Source organism: Felis catus, chromosome B2 (assembly GCF_018350175.1).
Source record: "Felis catus isolate Fca126 chromosome B2, F.catus_Fca126_mat1.0, whole genome shotgun sequence".
NCBI lineage: Eukaryota > Metazoa > Chordata > Mammalia > Carnivora > Felidae > Felis > Felis catus.
The window spans coordinates 112,995,700-113,022,728 of NC_058372.1; the positions used below are offsets into that span (position 1 = coordinate 112,995,700).

A 27,029-nucleotide genomic window follows, 5' to 3' on the forward strand; every position below is an offset into this window, starting at 1 on the left:
CTCCCTACTCATGAGTATAGCACATACTGGTTCCCCAGGTGTCAAAACCCTTCCTCACCCTTAAGTCTAAAATTATGTAGAAAGATGTGGATGTCTGTTATTAACATTCATAAAGGCAGTTTATTACAGCAAAAGTACTGAGGGAGGGCATGATGCCAGCATATGACTCAGTAAAAGATACTTTGCAGTGGGCCAGCACAGTGTGGTCCAAGACTGCAGCTCTCTGATGATCTGAATTGACCCAAGAATAAAACTTTATGCTGTCTGGAGCAAAACATACAAACGTTGACCTTAGGGACCAAAGCAGTGATGTAAATGAGTGGATAGGTGATCATCACCAGGCTCCGGTGCCAGTGCACTGTAGGGAAGGAAGGCTGGTGCAAGGAGACAGCACATGCCTTTTCCAAGGAGGGGAGCTACTATTGCTGTGCTCCAGTTTTGCCATGTGGAGCCCCAGAGATGTGCTGTTATGTCTGCTAATTCTTCCAGATTTTTATGTGAAATGTCCCCGTTTTGAATGCTCATCATTTAGCCAGTTGGAGTCTTAAAAAGTGCTTGTGGGCCAAGCAGAACATGCCAACAGGCTGAGTCATCCATCTCTGCTCAGAGAAAAGGGTAGCCTGCATGTTTTTTGTACAAGGCTGTCAGTCTCACTTTCGTCTTCTCTGATGTGCTCAACATTGGTCCTCAATTGGCACATCAAGATTGGCAAAGTCTAGAGTCTGGCGTTCTCTGATTCTCAACATCAACTAGGTATCCAACTGTTTAACTCAATTCTGACACTAACTTCCCTGAGTTAGTGTCTGACTCCACTGGTTTGAGGTCTCAGTCCCTCAAGACTGCCCTCACTTTAGATGCCATTCATAAGTCCTGAATCCCCAGTCAACCCTTACTTCTGACCAACTTGGCTACAAATTTGGGAGTTCCCATGATCCCTCCTCAGGTTTGACAATTCACTAGGACAACTCACCGAACTCAGGAAAACGCTTTGTTTACATTTACCAGTTTATTAAAAAGGGTATAACATAGAAACTGCCCAATGGAGGAGAATGCATAGGGCAAGGTGTGGGAGTAGATGGTACAGAGCTTCCCTGCTCTCTCTGGGAGTGCCAGCCTCCTAGCATCTCAGTGTGTTCATCAAACCAAGCTCTCCAACTCGTCATCGAAAGGTTTTTACAGAAGTTTCATTGTATAGACACGATTGATTACATTATTGGCCTGGGTGATTGAACTCAATCTCCAGCCCTTCTCTCCTCCCCAGAAGGCTGGAGGTGGGGCTGAAATGTCCACCCTTCTAATCGTGGTGACCAGCCCCTATCCTATCTTAGTTCCCCACACAAACAGAAGGAGTCCTTTATTAACATACAAAAGATACTCTTAGCTCGGAGATTCTAAGTCTTTTAGGAGTTCAGTGCTAGACCAGAGAGGGACAGAGACCAAGCATTTATTTGTTATTACAACACAGGTGTTCTTTTTGGATGATTAAGAGCAGACTGGTATATTTAGATATGACCACTAGTTGAGCTTTTTGAAAAGCCCAACCAAGACTACCATGTAGTTTAGAAGGTTATCGCCCCAGATTGGCCCTCAGAAAAATGAAACAAGGCCAAGATTTTTCTTTAAAAATCCATTTTCGGTTTGCCCTTACATGTTGAATGAATAACCTCAAAGTTCAACACTAATTTTAGAAGGGAAACATTTCAAAGTAGGTATTACTAGTCTTCCACCCCCTGAATCCTATTTTTGAACAATGTCATTTCCCAAGGATATGGACAGTTTACACCAATCAGAAAAAATATTTCAAAGAAATTGAATGGGCATATTGAATGAAAACCAACTAAACTGAAAGCATCTGCCAAAATAAGTTTTCAGATTTTTTACCTGATTTACATTATTCTTTCTGAAATTACCTATAATGACAGAAAGTGTTATGAGGCCACCTCTAATTTATAACGTTGAAATAGCATGATCATAAGAGAGTAAGTATATGTGTGTGTCTAAAATTATTCAGAGGCAGTTGAAAATTATTAGAATATATTTTAAAAGTTGGAAGGAGGGTGAGAAGTCGAGTTAGAGCATATTCTAATTTTATGCCACTCAAAATCATTTTCTTTAACGAGACATTTCTGCTGATCATAAATGTTATGTTTCACTCATGAGGCTTTTTGGAAAGCATTAGTTTTTATACTAAAATGATTATTTTTAGGACTGTATTTTTTAGTTTTTCTTTTCCTCCATGTTTCTATAGTTTAAGCAGTTAGCAGGGAGTTAGGTTAAAATCTGAGAACAAAACCCCTGTTATCACTGTATTATTTCTGCTTGGAAAACTTCAAGTAGCTCTGCTTTAATTAATTGCTTGTTTTGCTGAAATAGCTTCAAGAAATCAAAATTTTTCTGTTTTTCTAGAGGAATTGTGTCCTTGAAATATATTGCTGCTATGCTGAAATTTCAGTATGTCGTTGAAATATATCCCAGTGCCATCACTGGGGAGTCTGACCATATGATTTGTTTTGAGTAAAAATATACATATATTTTTAAAAATATTGACTTAAAAAGATTTCTGGGCACACTAAGAAGCTCCAATAAAAGAAGAAGATATTTGGAAGACTTCTTCAGCTTTGTAGGTGATTATAAACAGTGAAAGGCTGATTTCAGTAATGATTGAAGTGATCAGATAAGAAAATGGGATTTAACCCTTTAGAAATCCTGCCTGTTAAAATTTTCCTTCTAATATCCCTATCTCCAAGAGGCTGTTTTGAGGTCACCCAACATAAAATGAAAGCTCATGTCTGTGATATTTCCATTGCACCTTGAGGTTTCAGGAGTCTTGAGTAAACTTTTTGGTTTTGCTTTAGAAATCCATGTTTATTAACCACTCATTGCCAGCTGTGAACTTTTCTTAGATCTACTAATGATTTGGATGTGGGATATAATGATGAGTTTACAATAATTCATATTACAAATGTGAATTTAGTCAGTGAGGTAGACTTGAGTGATCACCACCAAAGATAGCCAGGGCCTAATGCCTGGATTTGTGAGTGTCACCTTGCATAGCAACAGAGACCTTGAAGATAATGAAAAAGTTAAAGATTTTAAGATAGGAGGATTATCCTGGATTATCTGGGTGGGCTTTGAAATGCAGTCTCAGTGTCCACTTAAGAAGGAGGCAGAGGGAGATTTGACTACAGAGCAGGCAGTGGTGATATTCAGTAAGCCAGAGACTGTGCTGCTGACTTTTGAAGCTGGAGGAAGGGGCCACAAGGAATGTAGCTTCCAGAAGCTGGAAGAGGCAGGGAAAGTGCCTTTGTGGGGAATGCAGTCCTATAGCTGATTTTGGACTTCTGACCTCCAGAGCTGTCAGAATAAATGTGTGTTATTTTAAGCCCCTGAGTTTGTGGTAATTTGTTAGAGCAGACATAGGGAACTAATGCAGCCAGTTAGTTTAACCAAATTAAGTTAAATAAAGCATATATAATACCACTGTAAAGCAAAAGAAATTTAAAAATTTATGTTTTGTCACTTCTTTATTTTGAGAGGGTGTGCATGTGCACGTGTAAGCAGAAGAAGGGCAGAGAGAGAGGGAGAGGTAATACCAAGCAAGCTCCGAGTGAAGCCCTACATGAGGCGGCTTGACATGGGTCTCAAACTCATAAACCGTGTAATTATAATCTGAGCTGGAATCAAGTCGACACTTAACCGGCAGAGCCACCCAGGCGCCCCTATATTTTGTCACTTAACATTTCTATTTGCAGGTTTGGGTGCAGTTCTTTGTTGCTGTATTTATCAGCTTATTCTTGATTGATAAGCAGTAAAATCCCTGAGACTTAAATACCATATTTACAGGACTTTGCTGATTATTCTTCGCACCACACAGTTATCACCTGAAGCACGTTCCCATTTCTGCTCCCCTTCCTCAGTTTATAGCCGAGTTATATATTACCGTTGTCAGTGCCACTGATTTCCCTGTAACTTTTTCAGGCTGTGACTCAGCATCCTGACTCTTAGAAAAAGGAACTAGACTCCCACACGGCAATCTATATATGCAACAAAAGCCTGTCTTGTTTCATAAACACAAGGCAAACATTCTACACAGTAAACATTCATTTTGTGGCAGTGCCATTGTCATCCCGGTACTGAGAGGGGGCGTATAAGGTTCTCTGAATGTCCCTTAAGAACCCACCCTAAGTCTCCTCTGAAAGTGTGACAATTTGCATCCATTCCTGGCACCTGCACTTTGATCAGCAGAGTCCCCGAAGATCTCCTGATCCCATCTTGTTTTAATAGCCCAAAGAAATCCTAGAAAGGGTAACTTTTGTGGTTTGTCCCTGATTGGCATTCTATTTATGAATCTTTATTGGAATGCGTTTCTTTTTTGATGCCAAGAAAAATTCCATTATGTGGATATGTGTTCACCTGTAACGATATATCTCTAGTTATTGAACGCAGAGCTGAAGGATCTCTTTTTCTAACTGTATTGGTTTTTCCAACCAGAATATTTCCACTTTAACTGATGAATTTTCTCGGGGGGGGGGGGGGAATCTCATTGGCAAAATTAGACAAAGTGAGGAAAAAGAATGTTTATCTCAAAGGGTGGCACTAGAATTAGGTACATCTACATATTTTTCCGGTGATTACCCCTAAGCTTTTTGGTTTTATTTGATCATAATTCTAAGAGAGAACTTTTATTAAGTGAGTGCTTTTGTTTGTTTGTTTGTTTGTTTGTTTTTTAACTGTCTTCCCCCTCTGACTTTAAGTTGGATATTATTTGGCATATATCACAGTTGGAAATTTGCAGTGGAAAGTGAAAACTGACCTTCCTTTTATGAAAACACAATTTAATCATCTCAAAAAACCATCTGAGGCCATTCTTTCCCTCTCCCCCTTCCTTCCTTCCTTCCTTCCTTCCTTCCTTCCTTCCTTCCTTCCTTCCTTCCTTCCTCCCTCCCTCCCTCCCTCCCTCCCTCCCTCCCTTCCTCCCTCCCTCCCTCTCTCCCTCCCCCTTTCTTCCTTTCCTTTCCTTTCCTTTCCTTTCCTTTCCTTTCCTTTCCTTTCCTTTCCCTTTCTTTCTTTTTTCTTTCTTTTCTTTCTTTCTTTCCTTTTATTTATTTTTGAGAGAGAGAGCATGAGCAGGGCAGAGAGAGAGAGAGAGAGAGAGAGAGAGAGAGAGAATCCCAAGCAGGCTTTGCCCTGTCAGTGTGGAGCCCAACATAGGGGCTCAAAACCACAAAACTACAAACTGTGAGACCATGACCTGAGACAAAATCAAGAGCAGGACACTTAACCAACTTGAATCACTCAGCCACCCCCATGGACTTCTTTCAATAAATATGTACAGTACTGTAAGTGTATTTTCTCTTCCTTATGATTTTCTTAATAACATTTTCTTTTCTCTATTGTAAGAATACAGTATATAATACATATAACATATAAAATATGTTAATTGACTGTTTATGTTATCAGTAAGGCTTCCAGTCAATAGTAGGCTATTAACAGTTAGGTTTTGGGGGATTCAAAAGTTGTATGTGGATTTTTGGCTGTGTGGGGGTCAGTGGCCCTAACCCTTGTGTTGTCAAGGGTCAACTGTATTTTGGAGGGTGGGCAAAATGGGTGAAAGTGGTACAGACTTCCAGTCATAAAATAAATAAATCCTGGGATGTAATCTACAGTGTGGTAACTATAGTTAATAGTACTGTATTGCATATTTGAAAGTTGTTAAGAGAGTACATCTTAAAAGTTCTAATCACAAGAAAAAATTTTGTAATGATGTGACAGATGTTACATCAATGAGGTGACGGATGTTAACTAGACTTATTGTGGTGATCATTTCACAGCATATACTAATATCGAATCCTTATGTTGTTCACCTGAAACTAATATGTTTATGTCAATTGTATCTGAAAAAAAAATAGGCAGGGCAGTCCCATTTGGTTTTGGAGGTCAGAACTTGGACCTGACCTGCTTGAATACTTCTAATGATGGGGAACACTACTTTATGAAGCAGCCAGTTCCATTATTGGATTGCTTGGTTAGAAAGTTATACTGAATTAACCTTTATTCCTGTATGGCTTCCTTTTCTTCATTAATTCTCTGGAGTTCACACACCAAATCTCATTGCCTCTTAAGCTGTAACTGAATGAAATGAGACACTAAGGTGTGAGCTCAAAGAAAATAAAACCAAAACAAAACAAAAAAATTTTTTTTAAAAAAAGCAAAAAGACAACTATACTGCCCTTATGGTTTTTTTGAACCTTTTTTTTTTTTTAATATTCTTTTTATGTGAATGGTTCATATACAGTGATTTCACATATCAGTGGTTCTAACTTGGCCTCTGGACTTTCCCAGGATGGAAGCTGCAGTGGAAGGAAAATGTACTCAGGTGTGAGGGAGCACAGAGGAGTGCAGAGTCTTGGGAAGGTTCAGCTTAGATTTAAAAGGATTTTTTATTTTAAATATTTATTTCTTTTTGAGAGACAGAGAGAGACAGAGCACGAGTGGGGTAGGGGCAGAGACAGAAGGAGACACAGAGTCCAAAGCAGGCTCCAGGCTCTGAGGTGTCAGCACAGAGCCCGACACGAGGCTCGAACTCACAAACTGAGATCGTGACCTGAGTCGAAGTCGGACGCTTAACCGACTGAGCCACCCATACGCCCCTAAAAGATTTTTTTAACCTCAAAACTGCTTTAGCACATTTCTTAATCTCAGCTAAATGTGAACTGTAGGAGTCAGACCAAAGCTTGAAAATCATGTCATCAGCCTCTTGCTTTTGTTTTACTTTAGAAGAGTGCTAGAGGGTTTATCATATTTTCAAAGAAGGTCATAGCAGATTACATGGAGAGCCAAGCCCAGAATTGAAATCTTTCCTTCCTGCAAGCATGTTCTCGGCCCACCAGATTGCCAGGCACTTCTCCCTCAAATGGTTCGTAGAATTTCCAAAACCCAGTGAATTTTATTTTGAAGTCAAGATATACGTAGGTGCCTTATCATTGTAGGAGTGGACTGGGGAGGCCCTGAGGTTATTGACTCACATCTGGCTTTGTGGATTCCTGCTTTACCAGTTAACTGTGCCCTGTGACCTTGGGAAATGGCCCTAAGTTTCCATAGCCTTCCTTTTCTTCTGTGTAACAGGGAGATAAGATTGCCTGCCTCGTTGGGCTTTTGTGAGGCTGGGATGATATTTATAAAGTACATAGCACGGTGTCTCGTTCATTAGTCAACTCAGTAGTAGTTTCTGTTAGAAAAACCTCTTTCAAACTTTCTGTAATAATCTTCTTAAAAAAGTAAAACTTGATTTTTAAAATTTGGCAGTATGGGTTAAACTATTCTTATCATAGGGAAGAGACTTCAAAAACTAAATACTTAAAAAATATATTTTTCTGACTATTATACACAGTGTAAAATCCAAAAGGTACAAAACAGAACACAGTGAAAAGTAATTTTTCTTACTCTCTTTCCCCCCAGCCACTAACTCTTGCCAGAAACTCACTTTACTGTTTTTTTTTTATGTGTACCCTTGTTGACATGCCCTATGCATATACTAAATGTCTAAATATTAAATGATATCTATCTTTGCTCTTTCCTTACTCTCTTGCTAATAGGGCTGACTGTTGAATCAGTAGTTGTAAGTCAGTACTATCCAATACTTTCTGTGATGATAGAAATGTTCTATATGTTTATCACTCACTACAGTACCCACTAGTCTGTTAAGCTCTTGAAATGTGGCTCTTGCAACTAAAGAACTGAATCTTAAATTTTTATTTAATTTTAATTAAACTAATAATCACAAGTGGCTGGCTCATAGTTACCATATTGGACAATGCAGTGCTAGATATTTATGTCTATGGCACTTACCACAGAAGCACATGGACCTGGAACTGTGGAATTAGGGAAAGAGTCAGATAGAACTAATTTAATATTAATTAAAGAACTCTATAGTTTAATACACTTTAGTTAGTTATTTTTAAAGTTTATTTTGAGAGGGAGAGAGCACTCACGAGAGAGAGCAAGGAAGCGAGAGAGTGTAGGGGAGAGAGAGAGAGAGAGAGACAGAGAGAGTATCTTAAGCAGGCTCCACACTGTTAGCGCAGAGCCCAAAATGGGGGCTTGAACACACGAATCGCGAATCATGACCTGAGCTGAAACCAAGAGTCAGACGCTTAACCCACTGAGCCACCTGGGTGCCCCTATAGTTTAATACATTTTAAATTATATGTGGCTAATGTATTTTCTTTTCTTTTTTTTATTTTTCTTTTAATGTTTATTTTTGGTTTTGAGAGAGAGAGAGAGAGACAGAGAGACAGAGAGACAGAGAGACAGAACATGAGTGGGGGAGTAGCAGAGACAGAGGGAGACACAGCATCTGAAACAGGCTCCAGGCTCTTGAGCTGTCAGCACAGAGCCCGACAGTGGGGCCCGAACCCATGAACCGTGGTATCATGACCTGAGCCGAATTCGGATGCCTAACTGACTGAGCCACTCAAGCCCCTGTATTTTGTTTTTAAATCAAGTGAGATTAATAAGGAGATGTGAGTTTACTTTTGACAACATGCTGCTAATTAAGAAGACTGTGAAATGGCATGTTCCTAGGAAAGCAGATCTCAACCAAATCAGAACGTATTCAAGTTTGTTCATCCATTCAAGAAATACTTACTGAGCACCTAATGTGTACCATGGAGAGGCCCTGGGAGTTTGGCATTTTAACAAAACCTAGACACATCCCTGCCTTTGTGAAGCTTCCACTCTGGTGCTAAAGAAAGCCCTCTCTCATCATTCCATGCCTTTTTGTTTCATTCCACTGGATGTGGGCAAGCGACAGAGGAGCCCTGCAGAGACAAAGCAAGGAACTTGCTCAAGGCCCTGCCTCTGATTGTTGCCAGAACCCTGAGCTTACTTCCTTTAGTAAAGGGAAATGCTTCAGAGAAAACAGTTTTTTAATCCAGCTACTAAAAATGCTTTCTTTAGCAATATCACCTTGTTTATTTCTTAAGTCTGCTAACTCTGGGTTGGGTGCTAGCAGGGAAAAGTGAGGTGTGCATGTGCCCTACAGGTGCACACAATTTTAATAAAAAAAAAGCCAAGAGATTCCAGAATAAGTCCTTTAATATTCCTTTATGGTAGGGAAGGTACAAAGAAGAGCTCAGGGTCAAGACAGCGGAGCCATACTGCCTCATTCTTCTGCCCTCGGGGAAGGTGTGATTTCTCCAGCTTCTGGATTTGCTGTTATCTCTCCCAAACAGTGGTTGCTTCTTAGTGGTAACATTTTCATTTAAGTTTTATTCTTTTTTACCTTTCTGCATTTTTAATATTTTTGAATATGAACAAGTATAATTTTTACAATAAAACAAAGAATAATTATCTTGTCAAAAATAGTCCAGAGAGATGATGAAAACCTGAAATGATTTAGTGGGAGCAGAGATCAAGAAGAGAAGATGAATTTGAGAAGGAAAGATTTAGGAAACAGAATTGACAGGGCTTGGTTTCAGTAGTGGGAGGAGACTGAGTAGTAAAATTTGTTTTATGTGGGGCATCTGAGTGGCTCAGTCAGTTAACCATCTGACTTCAGCTCAGGTCATGATCTCACGGTTTGTGGGTTCAATCCCTGCGTGGGGCTCTGTGCTGACAGCTCAGAGCCTGGTACCTGCTTCAGATTCTATGTCTCTCTCTCTGTCTGCCCCTCCCCCACTCACGCTCTGTATCTCTCTCTCTCAAAAATAAACATTAAAAAAATTTTGTTTTATGTAATTATGATCTCTTTAAAGAAAGATAATTGCAGCATAACAAAGTAAAAGTGGGGTTTTGGACTCATATTCACAGCCATCAAATTTAAATATGTCTCATTGTTTACAGTCATTCATATGCTTAAGATGATTTGCCAAGTGCGGCTCTAGGGTGGCTCAGTGGGTTAGGTATCCAACTCTTGATCTCAGCTCAGGCCATGATCTCTTGGTTCCTGGGGTTGAAGCCCCACAGCAGCTCGGAACCTGCTTCAGATTCTCTCTCTCTGCCCATACCCACCTTGCATGCATGCGCGCTCTCTCTCAAAATAAATAAATAAGCAAACATTTTTTTTAGAAACCCCACAAATCTTTAAAAAAATAAAAGATGATTTGCTAAGTATTTTTTTTGGTCCACAAAATGAATAACTGTACATTTGGTGTCATTAAAAAAAGCTTCGTTTATGTTTTTGTGTAACCTTCTGTTTTCAGTTTAATTTAGTGATAACAAAACCCTATTGTGAGCATGTCTTACCATGATAGGATATTGACCTGCAGAACAACAGAGAAGGCCTAAACAGGAACGTTGGAAGAGTATTAACTGTACCACAGACATCGGATGGCAGTTTTTCCCTCTTAGGCACAGGGTTAAAAATGTACTTCCATGCTTTGAAGAAAGAATTTACCGTGGGCTTCCCAAACTCACATCCGATTTCCAGTTATAAGATCAGAATGTTCTAACCATGTTGATAAACTCCAGAGAAATAAATTCTCATGAGTACTCTAGTCAAAACAAAAGATGTAGCTGATTGTAAAACTGGTGAAGTATTAAATTGTATTCTGTTTTCTGTTAAACAAGTTTGGTATTGCTGCTTCCTAGCATTTTTTCTTTAAACAATTACTTTTGGCTCTATGTGTTGACATTAATGGTCTGTGCAGAAAAGGGGCAAATGAATAAAACAGTGTATCCCATTTTGTTATTTCCACGTGTGAAAATCAGTCTCTAATGAGATGTCCCCAAAGAGTGCTGCTGTTCATCAAAACATGTGCCCTAGATCTGAGTGAGTTTAATTATCATGGGGACTGTGAAATGAGGACATTTACATCAACCTAAAGTGGAAAAATCCAGAAGAGGAACAAGCAACATATCTCAGGCTGTGTAGAATTAATTTTTAACACCTCTTTTCTCTCCTCCTGGAAGGAATGATTTTTGGAAGTGCCAGTAAGGTTCATCTCAAGCATGTTTTTGAGAAGCCAGTATATCAGAAGAAGATCAGCCCATTCATAGCCAGCTTTTTGGATACAGAGATCAACTCTTTGCGTAGACCTCCCTAAGCAAAGTGCTAATCTCTTCATGATGTCTAGGTTACTGCCTACTAATTTCAGCCTCACATATAATACTCTTGATCGAGAGAGAAATTGTTTTATTAGGAACATTATCTGACTCAACATTGTGAAGAACTACTGGCTCTTACCAGAAAAAAAAAAAATTTAGAATCTGAAGTTAGAAAATAAAAACATGTCTACTGAATAGAACTCCTTTTTATGAATCTCCAGTTTGGTTTTGTTTGTGGTTTGTTTAACAAGTAAACATAAAAAGATAGCTAAACTAAGAGATGGGGAGTATGTGCATCTGTGATTTTTGCCCAGCTGTCCTTTCTCCTAGGCCATATGCTTATTTATTAGCCAGCTAGAGTCTAAGGACATGACTGCTTGCTAAGTGTTCAATGAATTACAGCCTAGTTGAAATATTTTCTTGGAATATGAGAGTTTATCTCAAAAGCTGAATGTATTATGTATCTTACCATGCTTAGTTCTCATGTCATTATGTGATGATGTGAGGGGATATTTTACTATTTCTGTTTGTTTATTTGTGTTGCATGTTGACACATATTCTCTCAATCAGACCCAATTAAATAGCGAGGCCTCAGTGAGGGACCTCTCCAAACTGTTAAATGGATTTGTTCAATGTCACAAAGCAAAGAAGCATAAAATCTAACCTTAGTCCCTGTATTATTCCTGCGGGTATTTCATTTTTCTCCCAAAACATTTCTTTATCCTTGCCCAACATTGAATTGTATAAGTGCTCCAGATAGCAAAGGAAATAGACATGTATGTGTCAGAGATAGTGACTGTGTGTAAACAGAAAGGGAGCAAAAAGAGTCCTAATTAAAAATATTTACACTGGAGCAGACTGCCATGTATAGTAGAGGCCAGGACCCTTGTTCTTTATATTCTGGTAAGGTGAAAGCATTCCTCAGAAGGCCTGGTAAGTACAGAGTGACACATCAGTTAATTACAGTGATACCTCAGTTGGAAAATATTTTGAGTTATTGGATCTCAGCAAATTATGATAAACTTCATCTCTTACACATCTTTGAGTTAGTAAGGAATTGAAAACATCAAATATGTTAACTAATGTATCAGTCAGCTCTGATATTAGTAATGATAATGATAACTATATATATTGTCATTATGGCATTTTCTGTCTCTGGAAATGCAGCTCTTTCTTCGGTACCACTAGCATCTATGTATAAAGGAAAAGAATTGCTCGGACCTGAGCCAGCTTGCCAAAGTTCTACACTCAGTGTGTGAATCAGTTATAAAGGATTTATTCTTACAAATGTGTTTGCCCATCAGTCCAAAGGTACCATTGAAAACCTGAAACTCTCTCTCTATATTTATTTTTGTAATTAAAAAAAAATTTTTAATGTTTATTTACTTTGGGGGGAAAGAGAGAGACAGAGCATGAATTGGGGGAGGGTCAAAGAGAGAGGGAAACACAGAAGCCAAAGCAGGCTCCAGGCTCCAAGCTGTCAGCACAGAGCCCAACACAGGGCTCAGGCCCATGGACCCTGAGATCATGACCTGAGCCGAAGTCGGTCGCTCAATCGACTGAGCCACCCAGGGGGCCCGTCTCTCTCTTTTTTTAATGTAACACTTCAAACATGGCAGCTGTATATTTTGATTTAAAAAAATGTTCAACATTTAGAATCTAGTCTTCCCCCAGGCCTGGAGGATTTCCTAATAATTTTCTGAGATGTAAGTACCGAGGATATAAGATTGAGGAAATACTCCAGGACTCCATGTAATAAGAATTTTTAAGTGATTAGAAAAGAAGACAGTAAGAGGAAAATGTGATTAACAGAAATATAAAGTGTTTTCTATATCAGTTAAGTAGTTTTTCAAAGCCCAACAGAATGAAACTAATATAATTTCTCCTAGAAAATCATTTCTTTCTTCAGCATTTTTCCTTTTTTCCCTCATTCCTAGATTGAAAAAGAAAAAACAGGCCAAACAAAATGCAGAGACAGCCTCAGCTATTGCCACAAGGACCCACACTGGAAAAGAGGATGCGAAAGCAGTCATTTTAGAACAAGACAAATGCAACATTGCTGTGGAAGAGGAATATATTACTGATGAGAAAAAAAAGAGAAAAAATAATCAGTTAAAGGAGATCAGGCGTACAGAACTGAAGAGATATTATAGTACTGGTGAGTATTGATGGCAATCTGGTAGTACTTTCATTTTATTTCATTATTTTATTTTATTTTTAAAATTTTAATGTTTATTTATTTTTGAAAGAGATGGAGACAGAATGCAAGTGGTTAGGGGCAGGGAGAGAGGGAGACACAGAATCCGAAGCAGCCTCCAGGCTCTGAGCTGTCAGCACAGAGCCCAACAGGGGGCTAGAACTCACGAGCTGTGAGATCATGACCTGAGCCGAAGTCGGACGCTCAACCGACTGAGCCACCCAGGCGCCCCAGTATTTTCATTTTAAAAGTCTGTCATAGTTTTTAAAAGAATATTGATAGGGGCGCCTGGGTGGATCAGTCGGTTGGGCATTCAACTTCAGCTCAGGTCATATTCTCGTGGTTCATGGTTTGAACCCCACATCTGGCTCTGTGCTGACAGCCCAGAGCCTGGAGCCTGCTTCGGATTCTGTCTCTCTCTCTCCACCCCTCCCCCGCTCACTCTCTGTCTCACTCTCTCTCTCTCTCAAAAATAAATAAACATTAAAAAAAATTTTTTTTTAAATAAAAGAATATTGACATATAACTGATGATTGTCATCCTAATAATAACAATAACAGTTTATTGTTAACTGTTAATAAATAACAGTTTATTGAGAGTTACAAGGTGCCGTTCACCCTTGTTTTATATACATAATCTTGGGTAAAGGATGACAGTGGCATAATGTTGGTGTGTCTCATTTAACTTTGGGTTCCTAGCCTCCAGCACCTAGTGTGCCCTAATAAGTATCTCTCTAATGGCTGGTCACTTACCTTGTATGGGAAATGCTTTTCTTAAGGTATACAAACATATCCTTAAATGTGTTGCTAGACATGCCTGTACTATGTGGCATCAGCTGGGCAATAGAAAATGGTGGAGACGTGGTCTAGCATCCATCAGTTTAAAAAAAAAAAAAAAAAAGACCATGACTTAGTTTTAGTCGAGGGGATTTTTTTTTAAGTAACCTATGCCCAGTGTGGGGCTTGAATTCATGACCCCGAGATCAAGACTTGCATGCTTCACCAGCTGAGCCAAACAGGCACCTTTAGTTAAGGGGAATGTTAAAATGAGTCTGCAATATTATAGAGTTTCTCAGAATATTCATTGCATCTGAAACTGCGTCAACAAAAGTAGCATAGCCAGCATAATGGAGGTGATAATCCCACTTTAGCGTGATGGAGGTGATAATCCCGCTTTACCGGGATCACCCATCTCACACATGCAGGCCTGGGGTATGTTCTGAAAAGAAAGGGAACTGAGAGCCAAAACTTGATGTGGCATACAGGTTACAGGGTAGGTAAGACTGCTAGGCTAAGAGAGAGAGACAATGGGGTCTCTGAGAACGGGGTGCATTACACTATATGAAATGTGCTCTTGTAGCAGAGACTTCTCCCAAGGGCCCCAAGTTTGGTCACAATTAATGCCAAAGTTTCTGGGAGGCATATCTTGTCTCCATCTTAATATAACTTTCTGGCAGTGCTCATCAAAGATATAAGGGGCTCCCTTTGAAGTGGTAATAAATGTGACTGGGCAGACATTTCTCCAACAGAGACAGATGAGGTATCTGCAGTGCAAAGTATGTGGTTTGTAGCAGGCCACATGTGATTCTATCATGTATTGATTATAATCTCATTATATCATGTATTACATAGCTTAATGGATGCTTTTAATCTCTAGCCATTTAGGATTTTATAAAAAGCACGTCACCTATTGAATAAACTTCTTCGTGACTAGTAGACTTCCCTTTTAAATTTAAAGTGTTGAGTATTATCCCTTATTTCCAAAAAGAGGAAGAGGATTAAGAGAAATTGCATTTCTCATCTTCTTTTACATATGACTCATGCAAAATGGACACTTGAAAATGTGTGGCTTTAAATAGTTGTGCAGCTTAAATATTATCTTTTTTCATCTTTATTGTAAATGCAGTTGCTTAAGAAGTTTTTTCAAGCAGAGGCATTTTGCTTTGTAGGGTTTCCTTGAAAGAGGCTGGTGGATTCCTATTGATTGAGGTTTCTTTTAGTCATGATGCTGTGCTGTGGATGCTGTGCTGGGACAGCTTTTAATGTGCTGCTCTCTGTTGCATGTGTAATCCTTTAAATCTGAAACAGTACCCTTCACTCTGCTCTTTACCTAACCAACTCTCACTTGACCACAAAATCACCTCAGGAAGCCCTACCTGTCCGTGGCCAGCTTAGACTCTCATTCGGCACTCTTGTCATGGATTTATTTGTCTGATTTCCTATTTATAGGCTATAGTCACTTTGACCCTGTGTCATTAGCTTTGTGTAGTATCTGAGTTACAAGTGCTCTTTAAATTTGCATGGAGTGTATGAATTAATACATAGATGAATGTATACTGTTTCAGTTTGAGTTCATGAAAATTCTGGAAGGATATAGGTGGCAGTGCAATAGTTGGGTCAGAATTATTCTGTGCTTTTATTTGGTAGCAATAAGTAAAGAGATGCAATCATGGCTTTTCATTTTCTCTTAAGAATGGTAATGATAACTGGTTTGGAGGTTTGGGGCATCTCCCTAGGAGAATTCAGTGCTAACAGAAAACCACTAGATGCCCACTGAATTCCAGAGTTCTTTGTCCCTTTTCACATCAGTCTCTAGAAGACAAACACCCATGTTGGCAGGTTTGCTTGATCTCATAGGGCTGACCTGGCATATTCCCTAGACTCCCATCCCTAGATGTTATTCTGTACCACTAGGTGGAGCAGTAGGTCTCAAATCAAGAGTAATCCCATTTCTACTTCTTCTGGTGGCTCTCGCCTGGGGAGAACAGACACTAAAATGGGTTCTTGTCAGCTACACTAAGGATTTGGACTTTTCTGTAATCAGTAGGGAGCTATTGGGGGAACTCCCCAATTGTGTGTTTTAAGATGATAAATCTGAGGACATTGGGTAGAAATGAGCCTGAAGGCAAGTAATACTGGCTAGAGACTGGGGCAGAGGGGAAAGGGCCCCTTAAGGAGATATTTTGCTCATAGAATCAGCAGTATTTGGTGATCATTCTAGTGTGTGAAGGAGAAAAAGAACAGAGTCCAGAACAGACAAACTGGAAAATTTACGAAGGAAAAAAGAATTCAGTGTGTTTGTGTTTGGAGATATTTTTGAGGTACCAAGTGGATTTGTCTAGACGGGCCTAGATTTCAGGTGAAAAGCCTGTAATTTGCTACTCACAGGTGTAACATAACCCACACATGTCACAGAAGTTAACAGGGAACATACAGAGTCAACACAAAAAGTTAATGGATGACAAATAATAAACAGAGTGGAAGGATCTATAAACAGTATGTTGATAATCGTTTTCTCTGAGTACAAAAGTTGCAAGAGAGTTTTGTTTTCTTAATTTTTTTTTTACGTATTACACATTTTATATTTATTTTTAGTGTTAGTAATAAAATATAGAAACTGAATAATATAATAGAGTAAACCCAAGGGCTTTGCAAAAAGAACATTAGACAAATTTGAAGTTCTATAATCAATAAAGAAGGAAAATAGTAACTTTCTGTAGGTATCTCTACATTGCTAACATCTACCTAATAAGGAAGCATATTTTGACAAAATAATGTTTTTATTTGTTAAATTAGATTTATCTATGCCTCATGTGAGCCTTGGGTAACAATTCATTGCTATCCCCTGACAGTTAAAAGAATGCAACAGTTAGATTCCTATAAAAGATGTTATGGAAAGATTGAGTCATTGTAGTTGCCCCATTGTAACAAATTGGTGCAAATTCTAAAACTGTTTTGTTTCTCAGAGGGGAGTTGGAGAAGGAAGTGAATTAATTACATTGAGGCAGATGGTATCAGATAAATCTAGATCCAGTACCCAGTGTAGCACATGGCACAGGGTCAACATCCAAAAAAAATACTGCCCCAAAGCTTCTAGAATATATGAAGTCAACTCTTCTGTGCTTGCACTTATATTTGCTGATGCACGTGACTCTTTTTAAACTTATATTTATTTATGTGAACTCTTAAGGAATTGTTTGATAATCATGCATCTTATTAGATGTGTACATATGTATCTTTTGTCTGGTCCTTATTACAGTATCAAAATATATTTGATGGCATGAATTATATCATTAAATTCTTCTATATTAAAGGAATACGTTATTCTTTAGTCTTAGGATAATGCACATCCTTGCTTCTGTGAAAGTGGAGATAGGAATGGGAATATTCAAAGTGGGTAATATCCTCAGTAGGAAAGTTCTTTAACTGAAACACAGGTATGCAGATGTAAAATTTGAAAAAGATGGAGAAATTTTACAAATATGGGAGGCAAGCCTAAATTGGAATAAAGTATATTTTCGTAATTTTGTAGTGTTTTAGCATAAAAGTTTAATTTTTAAAAATACTGCAGTGAAATAGATATTTTAAGAGAATTGAGAAGTTATTTTAGCAAAAAGAAAACACTTAAGTAAGACTATAGGCACTTTTGTGATTGCATGGTCGAAGATTTATTCAGAGAGAACCTGCAGTGTTGAGAATCAATCTAGCTTTCAATAATCTGTCGTGTTTGTATTAATCATTCACATCATAGTTTTTCCTCCTGAATTAAAAAGAAACTTAATAAGAATAAAATAATGAGTGAAACTTTCTACTTTTCCTTTTTAAATGTTTTTGGGTTTTGCTACAACATGAACATTAGCAATTGCTGAATTATTTCCCACAATTCAATCCTGACACATTTCCTGACACAGATTACGTTTTTGTAGACTTTTTCTAACCACATGTATGAATATTTCCTGTATGTCATTTCTCTTTGTTTCATGTAACAAGTTCTCAAAGCCAAAGTTATGTTATTATGAGAAATGAATTTCCAAATATAAAAGTAGGTCAAGCCGCAACATTTAATAGTGTTGCCTTCTATTCCAAGGTAATGATCATTCTGGTAGTTTAGAGCCCAAAGAATCACACAATAAAGGATTAAAATGGACTTTAATGTGGAAAGAGGATGTCAAGAAATAATGTGTTTGTTTGTTTGTTTGTTTGTTTGTTTTTAATCAGGCAGAATATAGAGACTTAAGGGACTTGGGCATAAAATAAATTGATATTATTAGGATGGAAGTAATTAGGCCTGTGCTTCTTGGGCCCATCAGGGAAGTTAGATTAATGTTTAAGTGAAGTCATACCATGAAAACCTAGGTGCACAGGACAAACCTGACAAATGCCCCCAGAGTGCACAAGTTGTTGAGGAAGAAATGTAAGTGATGAGGGCAGATGACAGGGGCGAGGTTTGAGCAAAGAGTCTAACGATCAAAGGTGTTCTTGGCGAAGAATCAAAACAATGGGAAAAGAAGCAGTAATCCAACACAGTGAAAGAAGAATGCTTTCATACCTGACTTTAGAAATCAAAAGAGCTCACCATATTTAGGCAGAATGAGGAAGGAGTATTCAGCATGTAGAGAAACTATGGCAGATGTTCACAGGTCACACATAAATGGTAAAAACAACCTTTATAAAAAATGTTACCTACAAAGGAACAAAGAGAGTCAGGCACAGACTTCACAGCGGTGAACACCAAAGGAATGAAATCTTCATAGTTGTGAAGTAAAAGCTGTTTTTCAAGCTCAAAGACAACAGGACATTCTCAGGCATACTAAATCTGAGAAACATACCATTTATGTCATACCTTTCCTAAACGGAGTTACTGAGTGGGAGAGACTTTTTTTTTCCCCCTGAGGACTCTATCACAATCTAGTCCTCAAGAATGAAAGTCATTTTATGAAAGAATTGGTGGTGAGCATTACAACTAATTAAACATAAAATTGAAAAGATATAACCGTTGCAAATATAGTTAAAAGCATAAATATAAAAACTTAAAAAAAATAAAGCATGAATATAAAAAGGTATATTTTTTTTCAGCTTTATGAGATAAAATTGATGTAACTTTGTATAAATTTAAAGTATACGGAGTGTTGACTTGATGCGTGTGTGTATATATTGCAAGACTATTGCCACTATAGCTTTAGCTAACACCTCCATAGGTCACATAATTACCATTTCGTTTTTGTGGTGAGAACATTTAAGATCCACTCTCAGCAACTTTCAGATACACAATATAGTATTATTAACTATGATCACCAAACTGGAAGTTTGCATTCTTTGGTCAACATTTACCCATTTCCCCCAATCCCCGAGCTCTTAAACCTGACAGTGATCAAGGGACACTCCTTCCTTTTCCTCTCACAACTCCAACACTCCCATTAACGTAGTATATTATAATCAATTCTTGTTGTTGTTGAAGCAAAAAGTATAATCACTGAACCAAGCAGCTGTGTTTTAAAAAAACCTGTTGTGGGGCGCCTGGGTGGCGCAGTCGGTTAAGCGTCCGACTTCAGCCAGGTCACGATCTCGTGGTCCGGGAGTTCGAGCCCCGCGTCGGGCTCTGGGCTGATGGCTCAGAGCCTGGAGCCTGCTTCCGATTCTGTGTCTCCCTCTCTCTCTGCCCCTCCCCCGTTCATGCTCTGTCTCTCTCTGTCCCAAAAATAAATAAACGTTGAAAAAAAAAATTTTTTTAATAAAAAAACCTGTTGTACTAGGAGCTAAAGCTGAGTCTAGTCCTATTGTAATCTGTTTAATCTACATCTTGTTCCCTAATTGATCTGTAATATCACGTTTGTATTAGGAGAAATCTCAGTGTAAGAGAAATATCCAACTGTGATTTGGGCTGAGAAAAGGACAATAGATCAGATTACATATGGTCAGTGATTTTTTTCAGCTTAAGTGATTTAGAAAAATCAACTTAGAAGTGTACTGGGGGAGGTGCAAAAGAAAAATGCTCTAATACGTTGATAGTGGGAGAGTAATGTGGTCACATCTTTCTGGAAGGCAATAACCATTTTTATCAAGAGACTTACCATTTCCATACTCTTTGGCCCAACAACTGTGTTGTAGAAATTCACCCTAAGGAACCAGTCATGTGCATATTAGAAGATTTAACTACAGTGACTAATATTGCATTGTTTTGTTTATTATTTTGTTACTTTGTTCTTACTTTAAGTTTTTAATTTCAGGTAACTACAGTGTTACATTAGTTTCAGGTGCACAATATAGTAATTTAACACTTCCATATATCACTCTGTGCTCACCTCAAGTGCATTCCTTAATCCCCATCATCTACCTAACCCATTCTCTGGCCCCTCCCCTCTGTTTTTTTTTTCTCTGCTTGTTTGTTTTGTTTTTTAAATTGCATATATGAGTGAATCATGGTATTTGTGTTTCTCTGTCTGACTTGTCTCTCTTAGCATTATAATCTCGGTCTCCATACATGCCATTGCAAATGGCAAGATTTCATTCTTTTTTATGGCTGAATAATACTCCATTGTGTAAATATACCACGTCTTATTCACTGCATTGCTTTAAATAATGGAAAAATAAAAATAACATAAATGACATAAAATGGAAGACTATGTGCCATTTAAAAATGATGTAGAAAAAAGATGTGGCAACTTTTCACACACAAAAAATTTTACAGTAGGAAAGCAGGTTGCCAACAGTATATAGAGTATGATTCAGTTTTGTGAAAAAAAATAACTCACCTGTATACATACAGAAAGAGAGATGGAGGACTGCTGGATTCTGTTCATGAGAATGTAAGCATTGGTTCTTTCTGAATGGGGATAAATGGGTTATTTGTATTTCCTTCTCTTATTCAACTCTATGTTTTAATGACTGTATAGTTTTGATTCATACAGAATTTTTATATTTCATAGTTTCTTCTAAATTTTAAATTTACCCAACTAAGTTTTTGATTCATGTATTGAAAAAAACAAAAGCGACCTTGAATTTTCGGATGGTACGAAAGAGAGTAGGAAGGAGAGTAGAAGCAGCTGTAGGCACAAGGAAGAGCAGAAAGAGCTTATTTTGGATGAGTGTCTCCTGTAGTTAGATGCTTTATTTCATTATTTAATTGAATACTCATCATGATCTAATGCAGGTGGTAGTAGCCTATTTTATAAATGAAAACACCTAGAACCTGCGTAACTCCCCAAAGGCCCCACCGTGGATCAGCATGAAGCAGGAATTTAAGCCCAGTCCTCTGGCACAGACACCCTAGCAAAGCCATTGTACATCATTCTGCTACCCCGAGTGAACTCTGAGAGAGAAATAAGGCAAAAGTTAAGTAAAATTTTAGTGTCTTCTCCACAGCTCGAGGGACATTGTTGTTTCTTAGTAAGGAGAAAAAGTTGATTATACGTGGAGTTTCCATTTCCCCTGAGCTATAATGTGAGTGCTGATAAGGTTGAGATTTCTGTCTGGGCTAACTACCTGGGCTCATCATATATGTGTGTCATCTATGTGTGACGTTGAAACGCTCTTGGTTTTATGGCTACTATGTCAAAAGCTGACTCAACAACTGAAATAAACTGTTCACTTAGGAGATTAGTTAACTCATTCCACAAATACTTGAGGGCCTGCTCCCTGCTGAGGGCCGCCACTAGGCTCTGAGGTAAAGAATTTAAACAACTCCCCCACCCTTCTTGCTTTCTAGATTTTCCATCGGCATGACTCATTTTAGTCAAGGACTGTATTGCCTGTGACATGCTTGAAGGAAGGAAGATAAGGTCTGCAGGGCATTTCCCTTTCTGTCAACAGAGGATAAAATCTGGAGTTCATATTTAGTATAGTGAATTCTTCCTCACATGCCTGCCCTCTCCATCCTCAGGAGACGAGGTTCCTCATGACACGCCTTTTAAAAATTGTATTGTAACAGCTTATAATTCAGGTATTCCATAATATTATAAACATATTAAATATAACATTTAATATTTTCATTGCACTCTTTTTTTTTTAATTTTTTTTTAACGTTGATTTATTTTTGAGACACAGAGAAACACAGCATGAACGGGGGAGGAGCAGAGAGAGAGGGAGACACAGAATCGGAAGCAGGCTCCAGGCTCCGAGCCATCAGCCCCGGGCCCGACGCGGGGCTCGAACTCACGGACCGCGAGATCGTGACCTGAGCTGAAGTCGGCCGCTTAACCGACTGAGCCACCCAGGCGCCCCATTTTCATTGCACTCTTGACAGAGTCAGGCCAACAATGTCAGAAATGTTTTATCACCGATAGGGAACACGTTTCTTTAAACAATTACAAATCCTGTATTTTTATTCAAGGACATTTTCTTAAAACTTTATTTTAGAAAGAGAGAGTGTGTGAGCAGGGGCGAGGGTCAGAAGGAGGGAGAGAGAGAGAGGGGGAGAGAGAGGATCTCAAGCACCATGCTCATCACGGAGCTGGACATGGCAGGGCTCGATCCCACGACCCTGGGATCATGACCTGAGCCAAAATCAAGAGTTGGACACTCAGTCGACTGAGCCAACCAGCCACCCTAACGTCAAGAAGAAGTTAATTTCTAACTTAACTTTTTAAACTATTAAATCTTGAATCTGCCTGTACTGATTTGAGAGTGATCTGAATTTTTCTCCAAGTCTTAGCTGGTGTTCATCCAACCTCATTTAATAGTAATTCTTAAGGTTTCCTGAGGCCTTTTTCATGCATTGTGGAGTGCTTTACCTTAATCGAATTGCCTTATGTAATCCTTACAGCAACTCTCTGTGGGAGTCCAGTTGGTATCCCCACTTTATTTTATTTTATTTTATATTTTTATTTTTATTTATTTTTTTAAAGCAGGTTCCACACCCAACATGGGGCTTGAAGTCAGGATTCTGAAATCAAGAGTCACATGCTCCACTCACTGAGCCAGCCAGGTGCCTCTATATCCCCAATTTACATGCTGGGGAACTGTCTTTGATTAAGTGAAGTTACTTATACAGTGAGCTAGGGGCAGACCAGGGCTGTCATTGAGTCTGTTTGATACCAAAGCCTCCCCTCTAATGTGAAGCTACATGACATTTATGGGAAAAGCCAGCCTTTTCTTACTGGCTTATACAAGCATTTTATTTTAAAGTTTATTTATTTATTTTGAGGGGAGGGAGGAGAGAGCATGGGAAGGGCAGAGAGTAGAGAGAATAGAAAGCCGGCTCCCCGCTGTCAGCACAGAGCCTGGTGTGGGGCTCAGTCTCACGGTTTGCAAGATCATGGCCTGAGCCCAAACCAGGAGTCCCACACTCAACTAATGGGGAAACCCAGGCACCCCTAAAGGCATTTATATATTACATTAAATTACTTCAATATAGTTCTGAATTTTGATATTTCACAATAGTGTTTTGATTGCCATGGTTTTATTATCATTTGTTTCAACAATACAGTGTTCCTACTGTCATTTTTCTTTTAAAGATAATTTTGGATAGTCTTATGATGTATTTATGCTTACAGAAATATGATGATCAATTCGGCATGTTTCCCTTCTCCAAATTTTTTTTTAATTTAAATTGCATTTCATTTGAAGAGAAAGTGAAATTTTTACAAGAATGAGATTTCCAATTTAGGAACATTATATATATGTAGTTCCCTTTATTCAAGCTTCCATATACATACTTTAGTTAACCTTTTGAATTTTCTTTATATGTATCTTCCCATTATCTCATTTTAATTATTCCTAGACATTTTCTAGTTTCATACTGTTATGTTTGGGACTTTTCAAAATACCCTTCTGTCACAAATATAAAAGACTATTATATCTGGCCACCTTGCTGAACAATTTTATGATTTCTGGATATTTTCATGATGTTGGTTCTTTAGGTAGACAATTAACTCATCTGCTAATCATGAAGATTTCATTTCTTTCTTTTCAGTATGTAAAACTTTGATCTTTTCCTTTGATTAGAGATTCCAAAACAAAGTTGAGTATAAACCACGATAGTAGGAATTCTTACATTTACACTGGTTAGTGTGTTAGTATTTGCTTTCCGTTTCTGATAGAACTCATCTTGGTTGCCTCAGATATGCTTTAAGAGAGTTTCGACTAGCACTTAATTTCTGAAGAGCTCACTGGCCAACCGGCAGCTGCCTGGAGTACGGTCCACAGGTGTTGTGTTGCAGTGCTGTGGAAGGTGGCCTCCAAAGAATGGCAGACTTCCCATCTTCATCCTTGGGAGCTCCAAAGGGTCTGTCTCTGTGATATTTGTAGTGTTGCTGCTTTCATCTCCACTACAGAGTTCATTTTTATGACCTTAAGTTCTTGCGGTTTAGACTTGCATCACATTAGGTTAGCCTCTTTTAGCAGATTGGGAGACATTATGCCCCAAAGCCTTAAAAGCTTTGCTGGAATTGCTCTTAAGCACGTGTCTCCCACAAAACAAAGGGATAAAAGGAATGGGGTGGAGCTCACGCAGTGCCTGCGGGTATTTCTCCCCCCCCCCCCCCCCCCCCCCCCCCCCCCCCCCCCCCCCCCCCCCCCGCTGCACACCTTGGAGCCTCTCTTCTAGAAAGCTGGGGTGGAGGCCTCACTGGTGCCTGAGTTCAGGGTGTGTTCAGGTAATGAACAAGCCACTACAGACCAGGAAGTGAACATTCTCACGGGGAAAGTGCTTTTGTTTTACGACTTTTAGGGATCCACTGATTTTTTTTCAGACACAGATTTTTAATATCAATATCAAAGAGTAAAAATTCTTCATCATGTTAAGGAAGTTCACTCCTATTCTTAGTTTTCTAACAGTTTTTTTTTTTTCCTTTTAAGAAAAGATAGTGGCTGATTCATTCATCCAAGGCTTCTTTGGCATGTATCAAAGTGATCAGATGTAGTTCTTCTTTTTTAAATAATTTATAATAATCTATCATATTAATTTTCTATGACTCCTGTATTTTGGGAATGAAACCTTTTTGCTTAAGGTTGATAATTCTTTTAATACCCTACTCAATTCAAATTGCTATTAACTTAATGTTGACTGCATTATTATAAATAATACTAGCATTTGCTAAGCGCTTATTCTGTGCTGGGCTCTGAGATGAACACTGTCTTTGTTATCTCATTTAATCTTCTGAACAACATTATGAGATAGTTCTTCATTTTACAGGTAAGGAAATGGAGACACAAAGATTTCAGGTAACTTGGTTAACATCACACAGCTATGAGAAAGTGTCAGCACTGCTAGTTGAGCTCAGTTCATTTTTGACCCCATAACCAAATTGTAATCAGAAAAAATGTTTGGTGACATAAGGGAGATGACACATGACTTGATTTTATGGTTAATATCGTCAAACTGTCACAGCCAAACACATCAGTTCCCAGGTCAAGGAAATGCCTGTCATTGTAAGTAGATTCTATTTATAAATCAGGGTGGCCCCAGGCACCCCAATGTTAATAGCACACTATCAATAGATGCCAAATATGGAAAGAACCCAAATGTCAATCAGCTGATGAATGGATAAAGAAGACATGGTGTGTGGAATATTACTTGGTGATCAAAAATCTTGCCATTTGCAACAAAATGGATGGAACTAGAGTGTATTATGCTGAGCACAATAAGTCAGAGAAAGACAAATACCATATGATTTCACTCATGTGTAGAATTTAGGAAACAAATAGGTGAACATAGGGGAAGGGAAGAAAGGATAAAATAAGAAAAACAGAGAGGAAAGAAAACCATAAGAGACTCTTAAATACAGAGAACAAACTGAGAGTTGCTGGTGGGGAGATGGGTAGGGGAATGGCTAAATGGGTGATGGACCTTAAGGAGGGCACTTGTTGGCATGAGCACTGGGTGTTAAATGTAAGTTATGAGTCACTAAACTGTATTCCTGAAACCAATATGACATTATATGTTAACTAACTTGAATTTAAATTTTTTTTTAAATCTTTATTTATTTTTGAGAAAGAGAGAGTGTGCACGCCTGAGTGGGGGAGGGGCAGAGAGAGAGGGAGGCACAGAATCTGAAGCAGGTTCCAGGCTCTGAGCTGTCAGCACAGAGCCTGACTCGGGGTTTGACTCACAAACTGTGAGATCATGACCTTCGCTGAAGTCAGATGCTCAGCTGCCCCCCAGGAGCCCCAACTTGAATTTAAATTAGGGGTGCCTGGGTGGCTCAGTCTGTTGGGTGTCCGACTTCAGCTCAGGTCATGATCTCACAGTCTGTGAGTTCGAGCCCCGTGTCAGGCTCTGTGCTGACAGCTCAGAGCCTGGAGCCTGCTTGTATTCTGTGTCTCCCTCTCTCCGCGCCCCCCCCCCCCACCCCGCTCATGCTCTGTCTCTGTCTCAAAAATAAAATAAAAAACATTAAAAAAATTTTTGTAAATAAATAAATCAGGGTACCTCTTTCTTAGAAAGATCTAGAGAGACATAGACAATTTTTGCCTCTACAAATCCCCCTCATTTGGATGCTGTGGAAAACTCTCGTCCCTCTTTCGACAAGGTGTTGAGTGTCCTTGCTGCCAGCTCATGTACCCCATTCAGTTGGTCTTATGATGGAGACGGAAGGAAGAGAGAGCATTCATTGTTCAAGGAAAGTAAAAAAAGAAGATGTGCACACTGAGTCAGGCCAGTACAGAATTGGTCCTGATACTTTTCAAATTCTATTTGTGCTTCTTCAGACAATGGATGACAGAAAAAAAGTCCACATACTGTCTTTTCTGTCCTTCCAATATCTGTCATAGAGGTTATGGAATCAAGATCCAAGGAATTCACAGTTGCCTTTTGTTTCTGTTTTCAAGGACAGTAGTGAACAAAGTCTACTGTCCTGACTTCACCCGGTTCCCAATGGTCTGTGACTGCAGCCAGGTTTAAATGACATCGGTATTGTTTTATTCGTGCTGTTTTTTTCTCAGAACCAGAACATCTAGCCAGTGCTGCATTCCTTCACATCCCCCAGCACACTCACAGCTGAGATCGCTCCTTGAATCCACCAAAATTCCCTCTTTGAATCTGAACCTCTTTTCTTATCTTTTCCTATACC

At 38.8% G+C, this 27,029-nt stretch overlaps 1 protein-coding gene across 7 annotated transcripts in view; it reads left to right on the forward strand.

The window, feature by feature from the left end:
* Window positions 1-27,029, forward strand: part of NCOA7 (nuclear receptor coactivator 7) — a 163,979-nt gene that overhangs the window by 64,837 nt on the left and 72,113 nt on the right. For all 7 annotated transcript variants that reach the window (XM_045057996.1, XM_045057994.1, XM_045057997.1 and 4 more), the window contains one exon: window positions 12,984-13,204. In XM_045057996.1, the coding sequence (XP_044913931.1) occupies window positions 12,984-13,204 (221 nt within the window). The remainder of the gene's footprint in view (window positions 1-12,983; window positions 13,205-27,029) is intronic.